General features: G+C 38.5%; 3 protein-coding genes across 6 annotated transcripts in view; 1 reads left to right on the plus strand and 2 right to left on the minus strand.

Annotated features, from left to right (window-relative positions):
- Nucleotides 1–1,100: 1,100 nt before the first annotated feature.
- bbip1 (BBSome interacting protein 1) lies at nt 1,101–2,644 on the plus strand. Of its 3 annotated transcripts, none has more exons than XM_086083752.1 (3): nt 1,101–1,217; nt 1,795–1,858; nt 2,142–2,644. In XM_086083752.1, the coding sequence occupies exons 2-3, from the start codon at nt 1,813–1,815 to the stop codon at nt 2,297–2,299; spliced, it is 204 nt and encodes a 67-aa protein (XP_085939878.1). In that variant the 5' UTR covers nt 1,101–1,217; nt 1,795–1,812; the 3' UTR covers nt 2,300–2,644. The 3 variants fall into 3 exon arrangements, with proteins under 3 accessions (XP_085939878.1, XP_085939880.1, XP_085939881.1); XM_086083754.1 differs by having other exon boundaries at nt 1,216–1,300; XM_086083755.1 differs by having other exon boundaries at nt 1,217–1,297.
- pdcd4b (programmed cell death 4b) lies at nt 2,544–14,108 on the minus strand. 2 transcript variants are annotated; one of them, XM_086083751.1, is made up of 12 exons: nt 14,016–14,108; nt 13,527–13,622; nt 12,602–12,919; nt 10,361–10,455; nt 8,786–8,899; nt 8,483–8,704; nt 6,518–6,615; nt 3,792–3,906; nt 3,602–3,709; nt 3,422–3,532; nt 3,210–3,345; nt 2,544–3,119 (listed from the first exon to the last, which is right to left on the minus strand). In XM_086083751.1, the coding sequence occupies exons 2-12, from the start codon at nt 13,567–13,569 to the stop codon at nt 3,046–3,048; spliced, it is 1,434 nt and encodes a 477-aa protein (XP_085939877.1). In that variant the 5' UTR covers nt 13,570–13,622; nt 14,016–14,108; the 3' UTR covers nt 2,544–3,045. The 2 variants fall into 2 exon arrangements, with proteins under 2 accessions (XP_085939877.1, XP_085939876.1); XM_086083750.1 differs by having other exon boundaries at nt 3,206–3,345.
- A 2,151-nt stretch (nt 14,109–16,259) lies between these two features.
- The window catches only part of rbm20 (RNA binding motif protein 20), a 41,157-nt gene continuing 34,533 nt past the window's right edge, over nt 16,260–22,883 (minus strand). The window contains exons 9-14 of the mRNA XM_086083091.1: nt 22,159–22,813; nt 20,638–20,721; nt 19,981–20,557; nt 19,592–19,657; nt 17,736–17,857; nt 16,260–17,017 (exon numbers count right to left, since the gene is read on the minus strand). Coding sequence (XP_085939217.1) covers nt 16,955–17,017; nt 17,736–17,857; nt 19,592–19,657; nt 19,981–20,557; nt 20,638–20,721; nt 22,159–22,813 — 1,567 coding nt within the window. The 3' untranslated portion in view covers nt 16,260–16,954. The remainder of the gene's footprint in view (nt 17,018–17,735; nt 17,858–19,591; nt 19,658–19,980; nt 20,558–20,637; nt 20,722–22,158; nt 22,814–22,883) is intronic.

A 22,883-nucleotide genomic window follows, 5' to 3' on the forward strand; every position in this document is an offset into this window, starting at 1 on the left:
GTGATATCTTATGGAGAATTTAAAAAAAAAACGCGAATAAAAGATCTATTGTCGTGGTGCTAATATGCCACTCTGTTGGGCTTACAAATGTAAATTTGTAAATCGGACTGTCATCGCCTTACCAGCCATTAACCTCATCGCACGTCACTGAAAGAAATGAACAACTTTATTATCTACGCCTCATTCGTAATCATTTCCACACTTCAACAGTATTTATTTGCTTTTGTAACAGACTTTTTCACCATGACGTCACACGCAGCCTACTGTATTTCCCGGTGGCAAAAGGGAAGAAAAAAACGGAACCTTTTTCAATTATAGACACTCACTTTTTGTCCCCTATTGTTTACATTATGAAAACATCTACAGATTTACAAAGACATCATGGAAACCCTGTACTTTTCTTGATGTTGATCGCTACAAATGTTCAACACATTAGTCATTTGAAACTGCAACACCCTCATACCTGTATTAGATGTTACATGTGAAGAATTGCGAGGAAAATAACATTTTGCAACTATACAAATGGCAATACAAAGGCTCAAACCGTGGCTACTTGAAGTGTCATGTTGTTGGCTCATCACATATGCAACCTTTGACCATAACGCTCAAATTACCTGAATGTTATCGGTAGACTTTTGAAATACAGTTGGTTAAATATGATCAGCACACTTCATGAAAAAAAACCACACACATACACAAACAAGATTAAACTGTATGCGTTACATAGGACCGCAACTTGTCAACCATATTTTTTTAAATATATGCTTCTAATTGGCCGATTTACATAATATTCTGGAAAATTAACAAACATTGAAAAACAAAAAATATGTACAGTGTAAGACTATTATGTTTTGAACTTGAAGATTTTTACTTGTTTGAACATGCTCATTTAAACAAAGTGATGAAAAATAAAAGACTCCAGTTATCCTTGATATTATTATTATTATTATTATTATTATTATTATTATTATTATTAGTAGTAGTAGTAGTAGTAGTAGTAGTAGTAGTAGTAGTAGAAGTAGTAGTAAGAACAACAACAAAAAACGTGCATTTTATGCAAGAGAAAATCAGGGGAAAGATCGGCGAGAGCTTGTTTGTGTTCTTCTAAGTGTTGCCTGTAGATGTCAGTAGAACACTCAGGATGTAAAAGGCGAAGAAGAAAGTGACGTCATCCAGCAGAAACGTTGTCTTGACAACAGCAATATACCACAGTAACGGTGAGTAGTCAACGATCCCAAGCTATTATTTGCCAGTAATTGATGGAAGGAGTTGACGCTTTTTAACTGCACGCCAAAACGTTGTGAGCACGTTTCTTAAGATCATGAGCGTCCGTGTTAACACAACCAGTGTTTATGCTAGTCTAGCTACATGCTAATCGTAGAGGTTTGCTCAAACAATGTTGCTTTCACAGCGCTCTACACCGTAAAAACTATACTTCAACTGTCGTTTAAAACTAAATGCAAATCAGACATGTAGACGCGTGAAAGCACGAACGAAAGCATTTCGTAGGACTGCGCTCATTGCATGTACAATTAAAGGACATCGTGATTTTAGTTGTACAGTAATTCAAGCATTAAATACATTTTTGAAACTCTCCCTTTGTCATTGAATTAATTACAGCTCATTTAACATTATTTTTTTTATAACAATGTTCACTTGATTGACTCGATTTAATAATTTAAACGTTATTATTGTAGTTTTGTTTCCGATTGCATCATACATAGCGCTTTTCATTGTTTTTCTTTTAGTCTTCACTTGATTGAAAAAATAAAACGGTTACCTGCTCATCAATAGGTCACACAAGAGGATACGATGCCAGAGGTGAAGTCAGTGTTCAGAGAAGTTCTGCCGAAGCAAGGTATGTTGCACCTTTGCAGTTAAACAAAATCTACAAAAACACATTTGGCTTACACTAATACGACTGTGATGAAAATGCATGTGCATCTTTTTTTGTTTTACATAAATGGGTTCATTTGTGATATAGAAAATAAATGTATAGTCGTGAAACTTTTGTAATGCAGTGCCTATAATTTTTCAGATTAAAGGTTAATAACTATGACACAAAAACACAATTTAGTTGGCAATTATCACTAAAACTGAATTTGTTGTTCATTTTGCCGGCAACATTTTTCTTGTCACAGGGCAACTTTCTATGGAAGATGTCCCAACCATGATTCTTTGTAAACCCAAACTGCTTCCACTCAAGTCGGTCACACTTGAGAAGCTGGAGAAGATGCAGATGGAGGCTCAAGAAGCTGTCAAACAACAAGAACTTGCAATGAAGGAGCAGCCGCAGTAGACACCTGCTGCCGATTCTCTCCATCACAGATGAGCATGAAAGAGGAACCACACTTGTTGGATACCAACCAGCCAGCAATGAAATCCATTTATAATGCTTTATTGAGCAGTGCAAGGATTGGAGGGAGGATGGCAAATGAAATGTTCATGACTAAAATCTATGTTTTTAGTGTCATTTATAACCTGAGTGTATCTTCAGCTGAGAAAGTTTTATGTTGAAAATAAAAAAAAGAAAAAAGAAAGAGTCTTATTCTTTATAGTTGTTTTAATGAACAAACGGGGAGAAACATGGTAAATCACATGTACCAGTATGCGATTGATATAAAAATAAACATTCTTAACACCACTTCTTGAAACCTGAACTGACCTTCAATAATAAAAGAAAATGAGTCACACAGCATAGAAAGAGCAGCTAGTAAGGGAGGGGGGCAGTATTGCATATAACACATTCTCCCCTTTATTTTCTGTACACTGTATTATAAAGCTCTTGACACAAAGCAGTCGCGTGTACAAACAGTTGCCTCCTAGAACACACAAAAGGTGTGGCAGTGAACTCAAGTTGAATACTGTACATCATAACATGGAATGACTGACACAAAGGTGTGGCACTTTCAGGGTTAGCTTATGTTATTGTTTATGTTGAAACACAGGAGGAAACCATCTAATGAGCTTCAGTTTCAAAAGTGCATTTTTTTTCTTTACGCCCCTAGATTGGAAAAATATGCGAGTAAAAAAAGTACTGGAGCTTTAAAAGCACTTCTCCTTAGCTTTCAGTTTTGATGACACCCCCGTCTCCCTCGCTGACGAATCTCTTGCGGCCCCTGACGGGAGACAGAAACCGACGACGTTGAGACGTTTCGTACACGTATGTTTTTAATCATTTGGCAAAGGGGGAGTGTGCACTTACCTATAGGGACAAACATCTCTTAACTTTACATCAATGATTCCCATGTTAAAGCTCTTTTCAACAAACTGCTCAAGGATGAAGTACGCACGAGGAACATCTATGTTAATTTCTGCTATATCCATATAAACTCTTTCAAAGCCCTAAGGAAGAAAAAAACAACAACAATTGAGTGACATGATATGCAGTACAGAAGTGAAACAGCAGGTGGCGTCTTACCCTTTTCATTTGCTCCACAGTGATAATGGAGGACACACAGAGTGACTTGAGAAGCTGCAGAACCATTTTGAATGTCTTCTCTCCCTTGGACTCCAATACCATTACTATAGCCTTAAAGAAATAAGTCACAATACTGAGCCAGGTGTGTTGGTCGCCGACTGCGCATGCAGATCGACTTACCTCGTAGACAAACTCATGATGAAAATGAGGAACCTCCAAATCTTTCAGGCACCTCTCAGCCTCCTCGCTGTCTCCGGATAAAACGTATTCCTTGAGCAGCAGGTTCATCTTACATGATATTTATTTGAAAACAAACAGTCACTTCAAAATGTCGACAGCAAATGAATAAAAGTCTTAAAGAGGACTTTACCTCTTTGACGAGCTGTGTGACAGGTCTCTGGCCCCCGCCTGCGCCCCATTGGTTGTCTATGCGAACGCCACCCTTACTCATCTTCAAAAGCACAGCCGCCCGGTCTAGGGCCGCCCTGCAAGATCAATGATCATGTGTAAACAAGTCACACCATTAGGTACACTTCTAAATGACACAAGAGCTCTATTTACATTTTTTTTATTTTTTTTTTTATTTTTTAAATCGGTCTTTGCAAGCCCATTTTCGATATATTTGAGATATACGCAAAACACAAACATGTTGGTATGATGCAATGTACGTAGTTCAACACCACTGAAAAATACAAACATAAATATGTTATCTTAATTGGGAAGTCAACCCCCCCCCCCCCCCCCGCCCCCACCTAAATAATATGTTTTATGCAGCCCCAAGCAGCTACCGCTGCGAGGTCCCTATTGTTTTTCGTTTGTATTCTTCTTCTTCATTTTTGGGGACCTAAACATTTCCGAAAACTCCCCCAACTTTGCACACTCCTCGAGCTCAGCGGAAAATTGAATATTATGAAGTAACCATAACAACATAACATATAGCGCCCCCTAGCGTGGAAAAATATGCACCAATCCCGGCACGTTTGACCGAGGGCTACAAAACTTGGCAGGCACGTGAAGCGCCCCGAGACACATACAAAAAGGGAAGCCATATCCTAAAATGTGCAGGAAGTGACTACGAATTTTTGAATGTCCAATTTCGGCCCATTTTTACACATTGCCTGTGGTCATTCCTTTTGCCAACAGTTTTCATCCGATTTACTTTTAACTTGGCATGTATCATCTCAAGACCTGGGACAACAACTGGGGGAAAAAAAATCTGGACTTTTTGAAATACTATATGACGGGGGCGGGGCCTCAAATTTGAATATTTCCTTCCTCAAAAAAGAGGAAATGCTTAATAACTCCGCTGTATAAGCTCCAAAAAATCCCAAACTTCTCATGCATCTTAATAGCCACGGCCTGAAAACCTCTATATGGTAATATTCGGTTATACATGTAGCGCCACCTAGTGGTGACAATAAATGTCATACTTTACATTTTTATCTATTGTGCCGAGCCCGTTTGAGGGATCCAGTTGAAATTTTGTCAGAAAAGCATTAAGATGTTGATCATACCCATCACCGAATATTGTAACTTTTCGCCAAAGGCCGTGGCCGTTACGGTGCCGCGAAGTCTGATGATTCACCGTGACAATAAAAGCTGCGTTAACTTGACCAAGTTTATCCTATCTTCTCAAAATTTCACACATTTGATGAGAGTCCAGGTCTGAATACATACAAACTTATATTTATTCGCACTGATAGCACTAACTACTGGCAATTTTTAATTTTACTTTTTTCTTCTACTTTTTTCTCCAACCACGTTAACTGGATCTACCTCATATTTGCTCAGAAGAGTGTTTAGGCCTTCATGATGTCATAACACCAAGTTTGTGAGTTTTCGCGAATCGCTGTGGGCGTGGCAAGGTACTGTTTACCAAGAAAACAACGGCAATTTTGAGGGCCTAAACATGCACAGAAACTCATGAAACTTGGCACACACATCTGGCCTGGCAGAATGAGCAATATTTTATCATGTATTGTGTGAATTTTACACAATTTACTCACTAGCGCCCCCTAGAAATTTTTTAACGAAGCAGCCCCGGCAGCAGTTGTACGTTTAAGCAAGATCTACGAAAAAAATTGGTATTTGAGGGAGCCCAAAACCTACAAAAAGTCTCTTGGACCCATATGCTTAAATGAACAGGAAGTGAGCTATGAATTTTTGAATGTACGATTTTTGCCAATTTTTGAACATTTACAGGGGGCATACTCTTGCTCATTTCTCCTACATGTTTGATCCCATTGACTTCAATCTTGGCCTGGACCATGTCAAGACCTGGGCCATCAACAAGGGGGAAAAAATCTTGAGTTTTCTAAATACTATATGACGGGGGCGGGGCATCATATTTTGTGCTTCATATTTCCTTTGCTATGAAAGACAAAATACGTAATAACTCCCTCCCTGGCAAAAAAAAAAAAAAAATGTGTAAAGGTTTATTATACAATTTTCTTTGTAATTCTGCTTCCAATGTGCCAGTACCCCAATGTGGCCCGGGCTGCGAGGGCCCTTTATAGCTGCCTGCAGCTCTAGTTTAAATATGTTATTCAGTTTAATATTTCGTTACTGGAATTAAGCAGCAAAATCCAGCCATTTTTATCCATCTCAGGGGGCGGCTATTTTGCCACTTGCTGTCGACTGAAAATGACATAAATGTTGCTCACGTGTCAGGTAACAACCAATCACAGCTCAGCTTAAAAAAAACAGGTGAGCTGTGATTGGTCGTTGCCTGAGCCCTGAGCAGCAAGTGGCAAAATTGCCGCCCCTGAGATGGATACAAATGCTTCATAACTCATATTCCACAAATGTAATATTTAGACTAGTGAGGTCACATATAACATATTATTGTCAAGAAATGTTTAAGGTTGACTTCCACTTTCACTAAGCACACAGGTGGAGTCTGAATTTTTACAATTTTGATGCTAATATTTTCCCTTTTATTGGCCTCCTTAACTACTAATAATCAGAATTGGCCCTGAAAAAAACATATCGCTCTCTCTCTCTCCATTCTAAAGTAACAGTACTCTCACTTGAGTTCCAATTTTGGCACCTTTACCCACCTCCGACTAAACATAGAGCCTACATTAAATCCCATACCTTGTGTATTCACAGCCAACTCTTCCTTTGTAGCCCTCAATGTAGCTCTTTGACAATATTTGGTCACGAACAGCACGAGCGATGAACTGGCCCATTATCTAGAAAACAAGAAAAACATGTCTTTAATTATTTAATTAATTATCACATGCTTTTCCGAGACAGGGGTATTAATAAAATGAAGTGAAATGAAATAAAAAGTCAATGAAATTAAATGAACGTTCAGATAATGAAATGATGTTCCCGTAACTGCCGCTTGCTCAAAGTCGGCTAAGATGGACTCCAGCTCATCCAAAACAGTAGAAAATGGACGGCTGTCATAATGGCATGTCAATTGTGTATTCACTTTGAATGGGTGACAAAACCCCACAAAAACACGCAACATAGAATGTTATCATGTGCATATGCTTGTTTACAGTTACGTAGGCGTGATTTTCGCTAATCGAAAGAGCTGGCTTGGTTGCCCTGGCATCCACAAAGCATGCACTCAGCACTCCAACTATTGTTCCTGTCCGTTCACTGTCAATTTGGTGCTGGCTTGACTGGCTGCCGCATGAAGAACAAAAGGCAATGTGTGTGTAAATGTATGAGAATCTGAGAAAACTAGGAGTGAGGGATAAAGAGGGGGGTTTATACTGGCTCTATAAACACACACAGATATGTGAGAAAGAGCCAGTAAGACCAACTGAGACCGAGTGGGAGGGGTCATGGGGAGAAGGCCACTGACAGGCCTTTCAGAGTGCTCTGCTGAGCTTGCATTTTGGCTGCACAGCCAGACAATGACCACAGATCTCAGGTCTGTGCTACAGAAACAGGACACGAGCACACACACATTCTCCTCAACTACATTTTAAGTTAATTTTCTGTCTTTCTTCTTTTGTTTTGGGACATTTTATGGTTGCTTTAAAAATATATATCTTTTCTGCCTTTTTTATTCAATTCTCTGACATTTTTAGCAAATTCATGGAAATGTTATGGTAATTTTCTGCTTTTCCTCTTCTTTTTTGGACATTATGTGGTCACTTTATGGACATTTTTAGGCAATTTTTAAAACTACCTTTCGCCTCTTTTTCTGACAACTTAAAAAGTTGGTCTCTGATTTATATATTAATTTATTATTATTTTTAAATTAATTTAAAGAATATTTCATAAAAAAATAAAATAAAAAAAACTGATTTTTTTTTTTTATATGTATATTTTTTTAAAGAGGACCTAGCACCAACTGTTTACTGGTTGTTAGGAAAGGTTCTTATTACAGTGACCTGTGGCAGTTATATTGGTGACATGGCTCTAGTGTTGTGTCTTTGTCAGTGTGAAGCCAGACTGGCACAAGTTGAATCAAACTGGCACCAGACTTAGTTTAAAGATGATAAGGAATAGAGTGAGAAGCTTGGTCATCTAGGTGGCCTGGGAACACCTTGGAATTCCCCCCAGAAAAGCTAGACAAAGTGGCTGGTGAGAGGGAAGTCTGCGCTTCAAACTTAAGCTGCAACCGCAGATAAGCGGAAGAAGATATTTAACTCATTCACTGCTATTGACGGCTATAGACGTCAAAACGTAATTTGTACTTTTTCTATTAGTTAAATTTTTTTTTTCATTTTTGTTAACAAGAGTATGAAAACCTAGAAAAAAATATTGTACATTTAGAACAGATACAAAATTCATGATTAATCTTAACTAGTGAAGTCGTGTGATTAAATCGCCTGATGCCCCTAATAAAAAAAAAGAAAAGGAAAGATTATTAAAAATTAGGGGCGTCAGACGATAACTTTTTTTAATTGTAATCAATTAACTTCAATCGTTAACTCACGATTAATCAAAAATGTTATATCCGTTCTAAATGTACAATAGAAAAAATCCAGGTTGTCACACTCAAAAAAACGTGAAACTAATAGAAACAGTTCAAATGAATTTTTGACGTCTATAGCCGTCAATGGCAGTGAATGAGTTAATAACATAAACACTCACCTGCGGGGCTCCAGGCGTGTCCAGCACCAGATCTGGTAGCTCTTGTAGGAGTTTGTCAAAGGACTTCTCCATATCACTGCGGAATAAGACAGGCCCGCAGAGATCAGCCAGCAGCCTGGAGGTCAGCTCCCGCTGGCTGGCCTTGGCCTCCAGGGCCAACGACACAGCCAGCGAGGGCACTTCGCTTCTCATGGGCCCCAGGTTCAGATCTGCTAGCAGTTCCTACATGACCAGGGAGATGTTAACACAATTTGTAAGCTCAAGTCTTTATTTTTAGTTGCAGACGGCACCCCTCATGCGTACCGCAACTTCGTTTGTGTCTCCGTGTTCAAAGTATTCCTGCATGATAGGCGTGACCGTCTTCTCAAAGTCCCTCTCATCCAGCGGAGGGACCACCGTCTCATACACGCAGTTTTCCTGGGAAAAACATTCCAGACATTGGTCACAACAACAAAAATGGTGGGACTATTTGATGACAAGTCATTTGTTTTATTCTGCTGTCTGCAGCGAAGTCAGCATTGCCAATGAAACTCTGTGGTCCATTGCTTGACCTGGATAAAGGTTAATCATATAAATATTTGTGTTAAAGAATAATATCACAACAAAAAATCAACTGTATCAAATAAAACACAAGAGCTGTCTCAAAAATACACCAATCAATTATAAAGTGGTCAGTTGTTGTCAATAGTCATTCGTGTATTAAGGATAAATAATAGGGATAGACAGATTATTATCAGCCCGGGCCGATTATCAGTGCCGATATTTGTCAAATATGCGGTGAATGCTTGCGAACGTAGCAATGGACCAAAGAGTCTCATTTTAGATAGACACAGGCAGTTTTGACTTGTCACAAAGACATTTCGAACATATTCAAAAACATTTTCACCATCTGCGAAGATCATTTGAAACCTTTTACAAACCCTGACAAAACCCCTAAATTAGCCAGATTCGCATGCGTTTGTTGCTTAGTGAGATACAGAGAATTCATCATTTATGGATTCATTTCAAAAACATGCTGACACTGGGAACTCCCCACAGTTTTTATTTTTTTAAATAAAAAAAATTATAAATGAAGAAATTCAAATTATGTCGAAACTTTGGAAAATTACTTGCATTAGAAAACTTTAGGGAACTATTTACTTGCTTAGTTTTTAATTTAGCTTAACACATGCTGATGACCCAGGAAGCACCCTGCAATTAAATGTATTTATTTTTTGTTTATGTGTAATGTTTATCAACATTAACAGAATTATTTTTAATATTTTCTCTTTTATTGCAAATGAATATTGGCTTGAAATATCGGTTATCGTCTCCTTGACTACTAAAATCAGTATCGTTTATCGGCCTTGAAGAAACCATATTGGTCTAAACTATGTTTTTTTTTTTAGTAGCAGTTAACCCGGTAAAGCTAATGGTTTAACCAGATGCATCACTAGGTTTTACAAATTATGATTATTACCTTCTGTAGCTGGAGATGTGGTCATCATCGCTATTAAATTACAAATACCAAATGAATTATTTGAATGCAACGCAACCATTTGCTTTTGCATAGAAAATAACTCGCAGAGAATATTTCTGAGTAACAACTCAAAATTACTTTTCTGCGTCATCTGCCTTTCTCATTTTTCCTACCACCTCCTCGCACATACACCCGCGTGCACACAGGCGGTTACATCTATTGCTGCCAAAACCAGGTTGCCATTAAAGAGTGCTCTGTTGTCAGCTCTTAATGTTTGTTGTTTAGGTATTGACGAGATGTACACACATCTGCCATTGTGCATATTTTTTTTGTTCTTGACCAGTTATAATACAAAAAATTAATTGGGAATTTATAATTTGGAAAAAGTACTCAGGCAAGATCAAAACTGTGGTCAATACCTGAGCTTCGTCATAGTTTGGGTCTTTCACATGTACTTGCTCTGGTTCATACACCTCACCGGATCTTCCCCACACACCTTTGCCTCCTGCCCCACCTGCAGACACAGTTCAAGTCCAAAGTTCAAATTCAAAGCTGATGATATAAACTAGCAAAATAAAATGATTTACATGCTTACGTATAGTGGTTTGCAGACACATGAAGAGTAATTGTAAAAGAAGAGGGAAAAGCCAAGCAGGAGAGGGTGACAGTAAATTAAGTGTCTGCAACACCATAAGCATACCTTATGAAGTATTTTTAAAACAAACATAGAACTGTTATGGGGAATTATGCCACGTAAAAAAAAACAAAGAAAAGATCATGCTGATTTAAATCCGCACCATCTTTAAGCTCAAAGAAGTTTTTCTTAATACTTAAGATGAAAAAGATTTGCTTCTTGTGAGGCTCAAGCACAAGACCAGTTCCAGACAAATCCCATTACTGTGGAGGGATCTACTTTGCCCCAGTTCTTTGGTCAATACCAAGTTCTGTTGTGAAGAACTTGGTCCACGGAACAACAGATTGCAGACACTTTGCAAAGATGTGTAGCAAAGCAGCTTGTGTGCCAAGCTTCAGCTGACATCTCGCTATATTTAGCCCTGCCGGTTATGTGAACACATTTGGCTCCCGTCCGTGCATGCGCATGTGCATGTTTCAGATGCTTTATTGCTTGTAAACTTTTAAAGCAGGGGAAATCAGATCTCAAAATTGCAAGTGTGGCTAGTCCAAGGGGTCGGCAACCTTTACTATCAAAAGAGCCGTTTTAGGCCAAATAAATAACAAAAAATCTGTCTGGAGCGTTGAGCCGCAGAATATTTGAACATTGTGGTGAACAAAACAGTGTGTTAGTGTTAGTTTAATATGAGGGCCCAAGAGCTAATTAGATATGCACCATAACAAAAAAAATGCAGCATCCAATTTTATTTTCTTCTACATTTCGTCTTCTGTTTTTGTTGTAATTTTTCATACTTCATTTTCACACATTTTTAGACTTTTCTGCATTTCTGTCAAATTTCCTGACATTTTTGGCAATTTTGTGTACATTTTATAGTAATTCTCGGGATTCCTCCTTTTGTTTTTGGACATCTTATAATTACTTCTTGAACATTTTATCTGCCTAAAAAAAAAAACTATTTTCTGAGGTTTTTTTGGGCAATTCCACAGACGTGTTAAGGTAATTTTGCGCCTTTCTTCTTTTGATTTTGGACATCTTATGGTAAGTTTTTTTTAAACATTTTATTTTCTGCTTTTTTTTTTTTTATTCAATTCTGACATTTTTGGCAATTTTATGGACGTTTTACGAAATTTTTCTGCTTTTCCTCTTCCTTTTCTGACATTATGTGGTCACTTTTTGGACATTTTTAAGGCTTTTTTTTTCCTTCTAAATTTTCGACTTTCTTTCTCTGACAAATAAAAATTTGGGAGTCTGACATTTTAGAATATTTATTCATTTTTTATTTTATAATTAATTCATTTAAATATTTTATCAAAAAAATAAAAACAAACCTGTAAAAACCAAAACAAAAAAATATATATATATTTTTTTAGGAGGTCCACAGGCCTAAGGAGAGGGACTAAAGAGGGAATCCCCCCTCCAGAGCCATAGGTTGCAGACCTCTGAGTTAATTCACATGAACAAAAACTACACAGCGAAAGACAAGGTAGTAAATTCATTGGGGAGAGAAATTGCCTTACTCCAACTATAGAGACATTAATGAAATATAGAGTAATTAGTGTATACAGTCGCATAACATAGGAAAGCTCTGAGTATTGTGCACTGATGTTTCCTGTTAAATTTGTGTGTGTGTTGGGGGGGCGGGGGGTCCCCTGTAGCAGTTATGTGTCTTTTTAGGATTTTTTGCAACCCTTATTCCAAATTCCAGAAGGAGGAGCAGCCTCAGCATGATTATAAGAGTAAGAGTAAGAATGTAAAGTAGTGGTTTGTGACTCGGATTTTGTTTTACTAACGTTGCTGATTAGGTGTTCATGTTTAAGATTTCCATTGATTTCCTCTTGTGATGATTGTTGTATGTGTGTTGGCTTGCGTCATGAGTGAACCATTGTGTTGCATTTCATCCATCCACTTTCAGAACCGCTTATTCTCACCAGGGTATTTTTTTATTTATTGTAAATTCTCCAAACTTGAATATGTAAAGTGAAACTGACAAAACTGTCATCACTTATTATTTCACACATTGTGTTACCTTTCTTTGGCAGACCTCTGCCTTTGCCCAGTCTGGACCTCCTGTCCAGCAGCTTAGTCTTGGGGCTGGTGGGGGCCACCGTTGTCCCCCTGACCAGATCGCCGTTATCACTAAGGGAATCCCCCCTGCCAGAATCCCTGGACGAGTTCTTCCTGAGCCTCCGCTTGGCTTTGGCCTTGAGACGTGCCTCTTGTATGCTGCTGCTCGACGACAACAACCAGTTGCCGTTGATCTCATTGTTGATGTTCTTATTGGCAATAAGCGTGCCACCGTTGCTTTCATCTTCAGATGCAAAGGAGTCACTGACATTGTCGACCTCTGTTGGGTTAAAAAAAAAAGTGTTAATTAATCGGTACGCAAATCAATCAAGGAAGAAATTAAGTGTCCTCATTAGAATCAATGTGGAGACTCCTGATGAGACAAGCTGAAGACAAAACTAAATATATACCAAACATGAATGTTTTTAGAACGTGTGAAGAAGAAAGCGTACCCAGACTAGAAAAAACCTCAACAAGCAGAGACAAGATGCAAACTCTACACAGAAAGGTAGGATAGGCTGATGTGCTTAACACAAGCCCAAGTTACCCAACATGACATCAATATTTTACTAATCAATGTGTTACATAGAATTACAGGTTTTAGTACGTCATGATTTAGATTACATCACACGATATCATCCACTTACGAGGAGTGACGTATTTTCCCCTCAATAACAGAATTACAGTACACTGACATGTCTGCATTAGTGTCCACTGCACGGCCACTTTAAAAATAATTAAAAATAAATAAATAAATGCATCATAATCATTCTATCGCTTGCACGATTGATTAATTCTCAAGGAATGAAAAGTAAACCCACACACAGCCTCTTCTCCCCGTCCAGCTGATGGTGCATTTAAAATAGCTCGGAATGGCTCACACTCACCGACGGGGTTCGAGTTTAGCCAGGCCTCGCAGTCAGCTGCCATGTCCGACAACAGGAAATAGATGTGGCAACGGCAAAAGAAGATTTAGTGTAAACCTGTAATGTCCAAGAGCAGAACGCAGACGTTGGACGACAAAACATGCCCAGACACGAACCAACGCAACAGAGGCCCACCCCCACTGTTCCCTTCATTCAAAGTCCCACTGTGTTGATAAACAATGGCTAGCAGTAGCATATAGCATGACTGCTCACTGACAAGGGAGAAAATCTTTTCGCCGACGATAAAGCATTAATACGAATGCTAGATAAGCAAATGTGCAGCTTAACAGCTACGTCGTTTAAAAAGACAAGAGATATGTTCAGCCACTAAAATGACCAAATAACGCGTCAGTAAATGCATATAATGTACCGATTTGTAAAAATTCCTGACATGCATCAAAATATAGTTTGCCAACATGTTATGGCGTATAAATTGTGTCGATAACTCACAAATCAGTGGTCGTCTGCAGTGCTCAAGCTCCTAGTTCACTTGAACGACGTCGTTTTGTATTTGTCTACCCAGCAACTCCAACACGTAGGCGCTTTGTCTTGCTCTCTGATTGGCTGATGGAGGCGGGGTTTTAAAAACATCTCAGCCAATGAAAATGTATGGGGTTTCCTTATCGCATTTGCTACAACTTTAATCCAGCTGCCAGTATCGTTGAATGAGGTGTATTTGAATCCTAAAGTAATCAAGAACGAGTAATATAAACAAAAACATACATTTTATATGTTAAGTTTAGCTACAGAAAGTTTAGCTACAGTACTATGTCGTTCTAAGTGATCTTGTAAATTTGACAATTTTGAGTTGTTAACGACTCTGGCAAATTTGAATAATTGAAAAAATTGCCAAGGTAAATTAGGCTTGGCGTGTCACCTGAACACTGAACACTGAACTGCAAACACCACTGCCATTATGGAGGACCAAAACTGCCAAAATTCAAAATAAATAAATGACTAAATAAATAACTAAAAGTGAAAATAAAAACTGATATAAAAAATATAATTCGAAACTTAAATCCCCAAAAATAAATTTTAATGAAAATAAAAAGGAAATAAAACAACTGCTATATATATATATATATATATATATATATATATATATATATATATATATATATATATATATATATATATATATATATATATATATACACACACACACACACACACACACACACACTTTTATTAAATTTTTGAATTACATTTTTTTATATCCGTTTTTATTTTTACTTTTAGTTATTTATTTAGTCATTTATTTATTTTGAATTTTTGGCAGTTTTGGTCCTCCTTATGGCTGCTATGATCTGGAAAAATGGATGCTACTTTTAGGTCCTGATGATTACATTAAATAAATTGTAGTTTTTCCTAAGCAAACATTGTGAAGCAGCATTTAGCGGCTATGCTGCACATAAATGGAATAAACTGCCAATAGAAGTGAAGTCAGCCCAAATGTAAATGCCTTTAAATCCAGGTTTAAAACGATGCTCTTTTCCCATACACATGATTCAGTTTTTTCAAAAGCATTTTTAGAAATCATGTTCTCCAAGGTCTTGTACTTGCTTTCTATGGTATTTTATTCATTTTAATAAGCTGCTTTTTATTTCTATACTTTGCTTTAAATATTGTTTGTAACTACTTTTATTGAGTTACCATATGTATGAAATGTACTATATAAAGAAAGGCACCTTGCCTTGCCTAGTATGTCTTTCTGGCTGTCAAGTCCCAGCAGTTATCTACAAACATCTAACTTATTTAAAAGCAATTCTCCAAATTCACTTTACAGGGTCTTTAAATAAATCATTTTCAGAATCATCCTATCACATCAGAGGTCACCAACATGGTGCCAGCATGCAGCAGGTACCAGATAGCCCTCAAGGACCACATGAGTAGCCTGAGAGCTAGTTCTAAAAATAGGTAACCAGTGATGAGACTTTATTTCCAATAAATATTGTAGAAGTGGTTATTTGAAAATGTAAACCCCGTAAGTGTGTAAATGCATATGGATGGGTAGGTGCTAAAAGTTGAAAAGGTGTTTTTGTATTTGGCCGAAACAGGGTTTTATGATGCAGATTCTGATTCTGAATGAGATCAACTGAGACTGATTCCGATATATGCGTTAGCTGCACTTTTTGAAAAGGCTGGACCACAATGTCATACTTCTTGCCGGTGGGCATTTTACAATAACGACCAACATGACATGACATTATCCCTCAACGTCAACATTATTCAACAATTAATTTGTCACAAATTGTCTACAGTACCAACATTTGGCTGACTTACATTTTAGAGTTGAAAGGCCACAGACAGGCTATCAGGCACGAGCACAAAGTTTGCGTGTGTGTGTGTTTTGTGAACTTGTGACTATCTTTTTTTCATTGCGAATAATTTTTTTGATAACTTGAACTATTCTACCTCAACACGTGGGGGCGCTGTTTTACAACAATACCGTCTAGTCATGTGCAGGCAGCAAGCTTTAAAAATAGAAGACGCTGACAAATAGCGTCATGTACAGTATGTAACTCTGTCTCTTTATGACATTTGACATAAGGTATCCAAGCCGAATAATAAGTAAATAATGGATTTGTACATTAATAAAATAATATTGAAATAAAAAGAAAAACCCCAACCAAGTATTTATTCACATGAAAATTATATTGGCAAAAACATCATTAACGTCAATGGATCAGGTTTCATAGTGTACAAAATAAATATGGCTTTGAAACTAGCAATGGTTATGTATTATATGTTGGAAATGTAATGACTGTACATGGTCCAGTTTAACATACCATATTTAAAATGTTGAGGCAATAAATAAAGCCAATAAAGCAAGTACCGAGAAAGGTTGTCTTTTTAAGTGACATGTATACACAGCAGACAAAGCCATTGCATCATTATTCTTCCACATAAAGTGAATTTGATCTGAAAGACAACTGTAGTGCACACAAGACAGACTCCAAAAACCTCAGTAAATTGCAAATAATACACACTGAGTTGAAAAACAATTAACCTGAGAATTTGCCTCAGTTTTAACTGAGTAAAAACATTAATTGGCATCATTTAAGTCACTATGGACTTGTAACAATAGAATATCTGTAAATAGAATTTAAAGTCAGATTTTGTCTTGAAAGCATATTAACTTTTTGTAAAGTGTGTCAACATCAAAATTAAATAACACATAGCTTTTCTGTAAGTACAAGAAAAAAAAACCTAATAAATACCCTTGGTATACATTAGAGTATGTACAAAATTGAACACAATTATCATTCAAATTCCAGATATCCAACCATTATTCCAGTAGCCCAAAACAAGTGCAAGTGTCCATATTTTTATGCCTCCATGAATTCCACTGGTGCTGCTTGCTGTCTAAGAAGTAAGAGGACAAGATGTCACTGTGTGCTTGGAAATTCAGCAAGGTTTAGGCTCTCGTGTGCCAGCCGGGACAGGTATTTCTGCATGAGCGGAAGAGAAAGATAACCAAAAAGTTACAAATATTTTTTTTTCCCATGACAACATTTTTCAATACATTAGGGGCGAATAGGGCAGATGGAATGGTAGTGAAAAAAAAAACATATTTCAAATTCATACAAATGCAGAATACTTGGATGATTATTTGTGATATGCTAGACTTCTTAAATAACAGAATAATATAATAACCCTGCTATGAAAGCTCATTTCAACTCATGGGTAATAATATTTTAAGAAATGTAAACCATTAAATATCTATATACATAACACCAGTACCACATGCCGCTTTGACAGACAGCACAAGTGTGAGGAACATTTTTCTTCCCGGAATGTCGCACATTGAATGCTCGGGAATCATTTCTCCTCTGACTTGCGTCAGCTGTGCTGCCGGCCAGAAGAGAAATGTGACACGGCTTGCTGCTGAATGGACAATAATGTAACAGACAACGGTTACGGATCAAGAGAACAAGAAATATTTGTGTTTCTGCGCACATGGGTGTATCTGTGCACATATTGTATCTCACCTAAATCTATCATTTGCCAACTCAGAAGCACAAAAGAAGTAGAATTTTAACTGTGACGCTGATGATGCTAAGACGAGCACACACAAACAGGACGATAACGTTTGTCGCACAAACATGGCTGTAACGCTATCCAGTGTAATGGCATTCGTCTGGCTGATTTGACATTGACAGCACACACCTGGAGGTTCCTGTAGTGCACAGTGCTGCGACAGTGACTCAACTTTGCAGTTTCCTCGCTGGTGTAGAACAGCTCACAAAGTTTACAGTAGAAACCAGTCCTTGGCTCAATGAACTCCACTCCTGCAAAGCAATGAACAATATGTGCAGAAGGTTCACGTCTGAAACACGTCTTGGCTGCTGAAAGATTTATTTTCAAAATGCAAACAAAGTAAATATGAGTACTACTTTACTCCATTACAGGCATTTCTCAAGAAATAATAATATTGTAGAAAAGTTTATTTATTTTTAGTTCAATTCAAAAAGCACACTCTACACATCGAAACATATTTTTAAGAAGGTCAATTCCTTGCTACTTTCTAATATTAAAAATAACATTAATGTTTAATTTAATTTAATTATGTACTTTAATTTAATAATGTATATTTAAAAAATGCATAAAAATCCTTTTTTTAACAATATTTCACTGTGGACAAAATCCAGGGAGTCCTCGAGTTACGTTGTACGCAAACTATGGCTTTCCTATACGCCACCCGTGCCTCGTCGTAGCGCCTTCTGTTTCGTTAATTTCCCACAGTAATCACGCCGTTTTAAAGTTATTTAAAGTAACTTGTGTTGTTGTTACTTCCATCAGCAGCTCGCTCGTCATCAGGCGCGTCACATTGCCGTGTTTAAGTTTGAATTAGCTCCGTTCTGCAGTCAGTCAGCAATAAATGTCCGTGCGGAAACACAAAATTGGTTCCGGCTCTTCCGGGTCGCACAAATATTTTTAAAATAACTGTACGAAGTATTTTGATGTAAATATAAACTTTAACGGGAAAATCCGACTTAAGTCAAAATTCGGATTACATCGCTAGTGTAGGAACAGAAACTCCGCCGTAACTTGAAGACTTACGTTTCATTTTTTGAACTGAACAAAAATAAATGTCATTTTCCAGGATATATTAATTAATTCAACAGGCACGTTTTGAGGTTAGACATTGTAACTTTGTACTGCTTATACATCCTGAACTGGCTCAGCCACATGGCACATTTAAACAAGAATTCACACTCATATTCACACCCTGGACAATTTAGAGTATTACAGTATTGTCCTTCTCATTTGGGATGTGAATGAGCTGAAGCCCGTCTCAGCTGACTTTGGGCAAGAAACAGGATGCATTCTGGACTGATTGTCCAGGCCACATACAGATGAGCAACCGTTCCAACTCACATTAACACCTATGGACAATTTGAAAAGGCTACCTGACGTTTTAAATACTCTATACTTTAAGTCTGTGTGAGAATGATTAAAATACTGAAGTCACATGTTGGAGACAAAAAAACAAACCTCCAACGGCGACATGTTAAGTTGCCTTTGCTTTGAACCCCCCGCTGATTTCAGTTATGCTGAGTTAGTTCTGGATAAAAACACAGATTGTCGAGGCATCACGCAACCAAAATAACCCCATTACTCATGGCAGACAGCTCTCGTGTCTGTGATCTATTGTTGCCACGCAGCGGCGGCTTATGTAAGTCCCCATGCAGCATGTGCTGGGCCGTGCCATTCCAGTGCTAATAATAATATAAATACTCATCTCTCCGGGGTGCAGTTCACAAGCAGATCACGGAAATAGGTCAGCAAGTGGCCAGCCAATTCTCGTCAATTAGAGTGCTAATGCAACAGTTTGTCGGTGCCGTTATTAGCAGTGTACATGATAACGCTTTAACGTTCGCACTAAGGCAGCAGATGCTAATGTCTGAGATCGTAAGGCTGTGAGCATGATGAACTATAAAATGGATGACCATGTTCTATTTTTGATTTATTTCATTCCCATCTCACTGCAATTGAGGTGTGATAAAACATATCCGTCTTACCTAAAGGGATGATGTGTTCAATGACAACCTTCTCCTGCTCAACAGATGATGAAGGTGCTTCAATATCTGCAAATAAAAATAAACAAATGAATCAATTTACTTTATGTGCAAATTTGTGTCGTTAGGCATTTTTATGATAGGTTGCAAAAAACTTTGAAAATATCTGTGGTGTAAAACAGTGGTCCTCAACCCTGGTCCTCGGGAACCGGTATCCAACCTGTTTTCCATGTCTCCCGCAGCCAACACAGGTGATTCATATCATCAGCTAATTAGCAAGCTCTGGAGAAGCCTGATAACGATTCCCACCTGTGTTGGCTCTAGGAGACATGGAAAATAGGCTGGATACCGGTCCCCGAGGACCAGGGTTGAGGACCACTGGTGTAAAATACCTTTTTTAAGAACGCTGTCCTTGTGTTGAGTCACATTAGAGCTGGCCTCGGTCACCTGTACTGCATCCTGGACCTTGCTGTCCTCCGATATTTGAATGTGATTCTTGACTGGCTCTTCTTCTGAGGGCCCACTGTCAGGAATTTCTGTATTTGTCTCGTCCAGCGCCGCCTTAAATTCCTCATTGGGAAATTCACTTAGGTGCGTAACTGGCGGCTCAGAAGTCACAGGACTCTTTATTTGCTCATCCACACTTTTCTCAGTTAAAACCGCATTCTCAGTTCCAGACGTTTCTGCTGAGACTTCGGCGTCCTCACATGCTTGTTCCTCGACGGGTTTGTTAACAGATGTCTCCTGCTTCTCCAAAGGGAGTGAAGGTGACGGTAAAGTCTCCTCCGTTGTTTGTGTTTGTTCCTCAGCAGGCTCTCGTGGACAAGTCGCATCCTCCTCCAGCTCGGGAAGGTCCGGCTCGATAATGAAATCGTCTTCTCCCACTTCGTCTACTGTAAGAAAATCCTCCATGTCCTTGGGATAACAACAGTCGTCATCAGCGTTTCCCCCACTTTCCATCCCCTTCTCCTTGCAAATTAATCAAGAAAAAGTATTTTAATATACGCGTTTACAAATGTTGCCTTCGTGTTTGTCTTCTTGTTACTTACAATGTCCTTATGCTTCACACATTCGGTTGCATCTTTTGGTTTGTTGCCGCCCTGAGGTGAGGCATCTTCTTTAGATTGGCCATCCTACAAAGGAAAGTGACTCAAACTTTATGTATACAGTACTTTTCATACAAAATATGCAACTCTGTTAATGATAAAAGCATACATTAGCGTCTCCGTGTTGGCCCGGGAGAAAAAACTGGCTAAAAAACTAGCGGAATAAAAGTAGACCCAGAGTCCAAAATAAGGCCCAGGTATTTCACCCGAGCTGTGGGATGTAGAAAAAGTGTTCACATTTTAGTTAAAAGTAGGGGTGACAAAATGAGTGCGTTCATTTCGAGTTGTTCCTTTAATGTCACTATTTTATTTTTTTAATGCATGATTAATGTCCGCCCCTTTCTTGGAAAGCCTGTACTGGGGGAATTCCAGTCGCAACGCCGCAGACACATCAACGTCAAAATTTAGCAGTAATAAATGTAATAATAATGCATATATTTGTGGATACTGGAGTCAAGTTGTATTTGACAATTTTCAAAATGTGCAGAATTTCACATGTTACTTCATGTTAAATATTAGATAGCTCTTAATATGAGAAGGAAAATGCACTGAGCTGTCTCCAACGTCTTACAAACACAATTATGCCATCTCGTGGCATAAAAATGACAACACAAATCAATATCACACTCATTTTTTACAGTACAGTGCATCGTTTCAATTTTAACTCAATTTTATGAATTATTATAACATCACTGTATCAATGACTAAAAGATGTAGCCATATTTCTATTAGTTTAACATTTTTTTCCACTTCTATGTTAACAAGAGTATGAAAAAAAAAAACGAATTTATTGTACATTTAGAATAGATATAACATTTGCGATTAATCGTGACTAAACTGTTGAAGTCATACGATTAATTACGATTCAAAATTTTAATTGTCTGACACCCCGAGTTAAAAGTTCCTCCCTCTGGGCCTCAGGACTGATGATTACAATTTTTCAAGTCTTGTCCTGGTTCTGCTGGAGAAAGTTCTCTGCCATCGTGATTTGATGTCCAGAATCACCCATTGGACCGGTACAACTGTGTGTCATCAGCGTAGCTGTGGAAATTCACTCTGTGCCTTCCTGTGACACTGCCAAGCGGGAGCAGTACATGAAACAATAAAGGACCTAAAATTGAACCTTGTGGCACACCATATGTTACTTCGTAGACCTTCGAGGGGGAGGTATCGACGAATCATGGCTCAGTTTGCTGACAAAAAAACAGAAAACAAGTGAGCCATGATTGGTCGTTACAGGTGATGTCCTCTTCAGTCGACAGCGAGTGGAAAAATTAGTTTTTAAATGTATTAATTGTACATGAAAAATAATTCTGGACAAAATATGAACTTTTTACTGCTGAAAACATGTTTGTCTTTGATATGGGTTATTTAAAGCACATATTTTCATTTATTGCAAGTCAGGGAATTTATTGCCCAAGATCAACTGTGGTTCACAGTAATCTCGATGTATTTGTTACTCACAGTATTTCTCGTGGGGCTGTCATGTTTCTCTGTCGTGGTGCACTTCTTGTTTGCCTTCCTACTTCTCCCCCTGCTGGGTGAACGCATCTTCTTATCTTCTGGAGTTCTGCAAAGTGGCTCATCAATCATCCGGCTGTCCAAATGCCTCGAATGCCTGCTGTGGTCGCTGCCATTCCTCCTCCTTGACTTGCTGTCGTGTCTTTGGTATGGAGATCTGGCCGCCTTGTCCGACTTCATGTAGAAGCTTTCCTCCACGCTCCGGTAGGAGTTGAAGGACTTGCCTTGAGGGCTGCTTCGAAGGAAGTCTCTGTTTCCCTTATCTAATCCTCGCTCGTCTGCAGACCTGGAGACGGCATAATCCGAGGGTTTCCCGCAGGCTTTCCTCCGTTCGCTGGGACGGTCGCCGTCAGTGCTGCAGCCATTCCGCCTGGCGAGTTCGCCCCTTTCTTTGTCATCCTCAGCTCGTCTGTAGTGCGAAGACCAGTCCCAAGAACTTCGGCGTGGCCCGAGGCCATTTGTCCCTCTCTCCGGCGCCCTGCAGGGTGCCGTCTGAGGGCTGTGGGCTGAGCTACATGATGTGAAACTGGGACTGTGTGAGTGAGGGCTCAGGGAGCTTCTGACGGGGCTGCGGGATCGGGTTCTGTCTGGTATGTAGCTGCAGGAAGGTGACAGGTAAGTTAAACGAATAAACTGTGTAAACTGTGTTGTGACATTCCAAAGATGTT

Source organism: Leptonotus elevatus, chromosome 8 (genome assembly GCF_054856555.1).
Source record: "Leptonotus elevatus isolate MCC_2025b chromosome 8, RoL_Lele_1.0, whole genome shotgun sequence".
Classification (NCBI taxonomy): domain Eukaryota; kingdom Metazoa; phylum Chordata; class Actinopteri; order Syngnathiformes; family Syngnathidae; genus Leptonotus; species Leptonotus elevatus.

Excerpts from the sequence above, each read along its gene's own strand:
- bbip1 (XM_086083752.1), top strand. The coding sequence starts at position 1,813 with ATGCCAGAGGTGAAGTCAGTGTTCAGAGAAGTTCTGCCGAAGCAAG. Across the intron at positions 1,859-2,141 it reads AGAAGTTCTGCCGAAGCAAG|GGCAACTTTCTATGGAAGAT; the intron begins GTATGTTGCACC and ends TTCTTGTCACAG.
- pdcd4b (XM_086083751.1), bottom strand. The coding sequence starts at position 13,569 with ATGGCAGCTGACTGCGAGGCCTGGCTAAACTCGAACCCCGTCG. Across the intron at positions 8,900-10,360 it reads CAAACTATGACGAAGCTCAG|GAAAACTGCGTGTATGAGAC; the intron begins GTATTGACCACA and ends TGTTTTTCCCAG. Across the intron at positions 8,705-8,785 it reads GAGACACAAACGAAGTTGCG|GAACTGCTAGCAGATCTGAA; the intron begins GTACGCATGAGG and ends CTGGTCATGTAG.